The sequence below is a fragment of the Prosopis cineraria genome, unplaced genomic scaffold, assembly GCF_029017545.1.
Source record: "Prosopis cineraria cultivar Desert tree isolate PC_DT_omini unplaced genomic scaffold, ASM2901754v1 PC689, whole genome shotgun sequence".
Lineage (NCBI taxonomy): Eukaryota > Viridiplantae > Streptophyta > Magnoliopsida > Fabales > Fabaceae > Prosopis > Prosopis cineraria.
The window spans coordinates 2,165-5,584 of NW_026556014.1; the positions used below are offsets into that span (position 1 = coordinate 2,165).

The 3,420-nt window shown below is 32.5% G+C and overlaps 1 protein-coding gene across 1 annotated transcript; it reads right to left on the reverse strand.

Moving 5' to 3' along the window:
• Nucleotides 1-1,521: 1,521 nt before the first annotated feature.
• On the reverse strand, nucleotides 1,522-3,420 carry LOC129298038 (putative GATA transcription factor 22). Its single transcript, XM_054936429.1, has 3 exons — nucleotides 3,056-3,420; nucleotides 2,123-2,518; nucleotides 1,522-2,018 (listed from the first exon to the last, which is right to left on the reverse strand). The coding sequence occupies exons 1-3, from the start codon at nucleotides 3,245-3,247 to the stop codon at nucleotides 1,689-1,691; spliced, it is 918 nt and encodes a 305-aa protein (XP_054792404.1). The 5' UTR covers nucleotides 3,248-3,420; the 3' UTR covers nucleotides 1,522-1,688.

Sequence of the window (3,420 nt, forward strand, 5' to 3'; positions counted from 1 at the left end):
ACTGTTCTAAAAAAGGTTAAGTAAAATCTTAATCTATTATATATCCTTTTAATTATATCCTCGTTAAATATTTTATATAAGTGTCTTAATAATGATAATTAAAATATTCATGCATTTTTTAAAAAGAATAATAAATAGTGTATAGGAGTATAGTTGAAAAAACAATTCAAAAAATTAGACTATATTGTATATTTTGAACTAGGCAAGATTTTTAGAAGATACTTATACTATGGTTCGAAAATATACTCCCTTCATTATTTATATATACTTTTTAACATTTTTTCATGTAGATTAAGAAAAATTATTAGATTGTTTTATTTTTTTAAAGATATTTTACAAAAAAAAACGGAGCATCATTTATTATCCTACCTAGGCATCTTATAATTTTATTTTTGAAAGGTGCCTTATAATATAGGGACCGGAGGAGAACATAAATATATGATATGATTTTATTTTATTGTTTCAAAAATCTTCTAAAAAGTAAAGATAATTTTATATAATTTGTCATCTAATATTTTTAAATCATAAAATTAAAAGTTCAAATTAATAATCCATCCATTTAAAAATACAAAGTATTTTTTGAGGGCTTTGATATTTAAAAATATAAGACATTTTTAATATTTTAATTTGTAATTAATGTACTTTTATCAAAAATGTTCCTAATAAACAAGTCACTTTTTGTTTACTTTCAATTGAAACATTCCATTAAAGAGGGGGTAAAAATGAAACAATAGTATTAGTTGAAAAATAACTAGCTACTTTTTTAGGAGGTGTAATTTTATTAAAACTGCCTTATATTTTGAAATAGAGGGAGTGGCATTTTTTTTTTGTTTTCCAAAAATTGTCCCCCCCCTAAGGTTATTTCTGCCTTTGCCACAATATTATGAAATCAAATTTTTGTTATTAATGTAAGTACCTTATTGATGGGCAATATATTACCTTTGTAAATGCCCTTTTGAACTAGAAAGTATGCATTGACCTTATCTAGTGAGTTATCCCCTAAACTTTTAGAGAATCCTATCTGAATAAAAAACAACAACAAATTGTAGGGAAAAAAAAATAGAGATTCTGTGATATATATTATTAGGATGTTATATGGCATGCCTCTCACAAAATTTTTTTATATGATAATGTTTATAATAATTCAGTAAAATAAATTCCTTATTGAACATAATATTATATTTAATTATATTAAAGGATGTGATATTTCAAGTATCTAAAAATATTTAAAAAAAACTCCATAGTTGAGAAGGCAGGCTAGGTTTTAGAGAACCATTGAGATTCATGTGTAATTTTATTTGTTTTTGTTATAATTTTTTTTTGAAGGAATTACAACATTCGTGAGCAAATATTTTTAAAATTTAATCAAACGATATAAAATTATAAAATTTCATGCTTGTTAAATTTGTATACTTGTATTTTAATTAAAAAAGTCTTGTATAACAATAAATCAATTTTTCCAGGGACCAGATAGCATCATGCGCGTAGAGTTTACTCATGCCACGGGACCAGAAAGATCAATTTCTCAGACATTCACAGGCTGTTTATTATTTATTTGTCGGGTCAACAATTACATGGCATTACTTTCTAAAACACCTGGCTACATTTCAAAACTGGCAACAAAATGAACAATTGCTAGCTATAGATAAATGTACTAAATAAATAGATAAAATGGAGTGAGAGTAAATCTAAATAGGAACAGAGGCATAAGATAAATCCATGAGAAGCAGTGCCGCTTGAGCTACTTCGTCCGGCGGAAACACTTGCTCAACCACCGACACGTTGTTCCTGAAACTAAATGCAAAATCCTTAAAACCCATATTCTTCTTTTCTCTCTGCTGAGACGTCCCTGCGTTGCTTGCCGTCGCCTTGCACTTATTCTTTAATGCTATAAAGTGGTTTGTGCGAGCCTTCTTTTCCTTGCTATTTAATCTGCAAGTCGCTGCACCATTTCCAGCTTCCGCCATTAAAGCCCTTCTTGCCTTCCTCCGCCGAATCCCACATGCATTGCACAGTGACTGCATGCATATATATAAGTGTGTCACCATTAATGAAAATTGTAAGGTTCTGAGATAATAGAATAAATCCAAGGGGGAAAATGTTATCAGAAGAATTATTTTACCTTAGGACCATTTGGGCCACCCCTCCAAAGTGGGGTGCTGGTTGTGTTACAGTCGGCACAAACCCTAATGGCTGTGCTATTTCTGTGGTTTGAAGGTCTTCTTTGGGTTTGGGTTTTCTGGTGCTCTTGAGTTCGGATATTTGTAGTAATATTCGATGCTTTGTGAGGGACAGGACTGGTAGTGCTGGGGATCATTTTTGGCATTAACCTCATCTTAGAAGACATCCATTGTGCAGACTCGAATCCGCTTTTTGTGCTTTCTTCTTCCTCTTCCTCTTTATAGCCACACGCGTTTCTTCGATCATCCTTAACTTGTTGAGTCTGGGGTGAATTGAAGGATGAATTACAAGCTTGGTGACTGCAGCTTGATCTACCGTGCACCACCAGTCCATTCTCCTACACATATATTTAATCACTTAATCAGGATATGATTAACATATACTGACTACATGGGTAGACATTATTTAGACCACAAGTAATTAATAAGATTGCACGATATATATATATATATATATATTTATAGGCATATGAATGATGATCGTTGTTTTTTCGAGCCAACTGACACAAAAAACATGTTTGCGCAAGAAATTAGACCTAGATATCTACATCCATCACAGAAACCAGTTCTGAATGCATCAAGAAAGCAGCATACTTTTTTTTTCCATAGCTGCTACAATTTCTTATTTATTCAAGCCATATATATGTGCAGGCGTGTACAGCAATTAATCGACTATGAAACTTCGTTCACGTTTCAAAAACTAAGAAAGCGAAGATCAGTCAAATAGCTACACTACTACTGATCATGGATATCTAGTTAACAAAATTAAGATCAATCATATATTTAAGCCTGGACCATGGAGATATATTAATTGCAAAGTGAAGTTGATGACGGGCTTGAAAAAAGAATATGAAAAAAATAAGATAGGATCTTGCCTCTTGATCACGTCTTAACTCTGGGGTTTCTCTAGTCTGTGTTGGATCAAGTATGTGGAAGAAACTGGGACACGACGAGAGAGAATCACTTGACGAATCCCGATTATGAGGAGAAACGAAGAATTGGTGCTGATCTTCTATTTGATCCTTGAGAAGGAAAGGGCTTGGTGGGTTCATAGCAACAGGAATCATCGAACGATCCAACAGAAGGAAAGAGAGAGGATGTTAACACCCGCAAAAATGGACAGAATAAGGGATGGAATATTAAGGTACAGGGCAAGAAGAAGATGCCTAAAGAGGGATGACTGCACAGTAATAGGGTTGTGAAAGAGGGGGATAAAGGGCAGAAAGAGAAGACGTCTGAG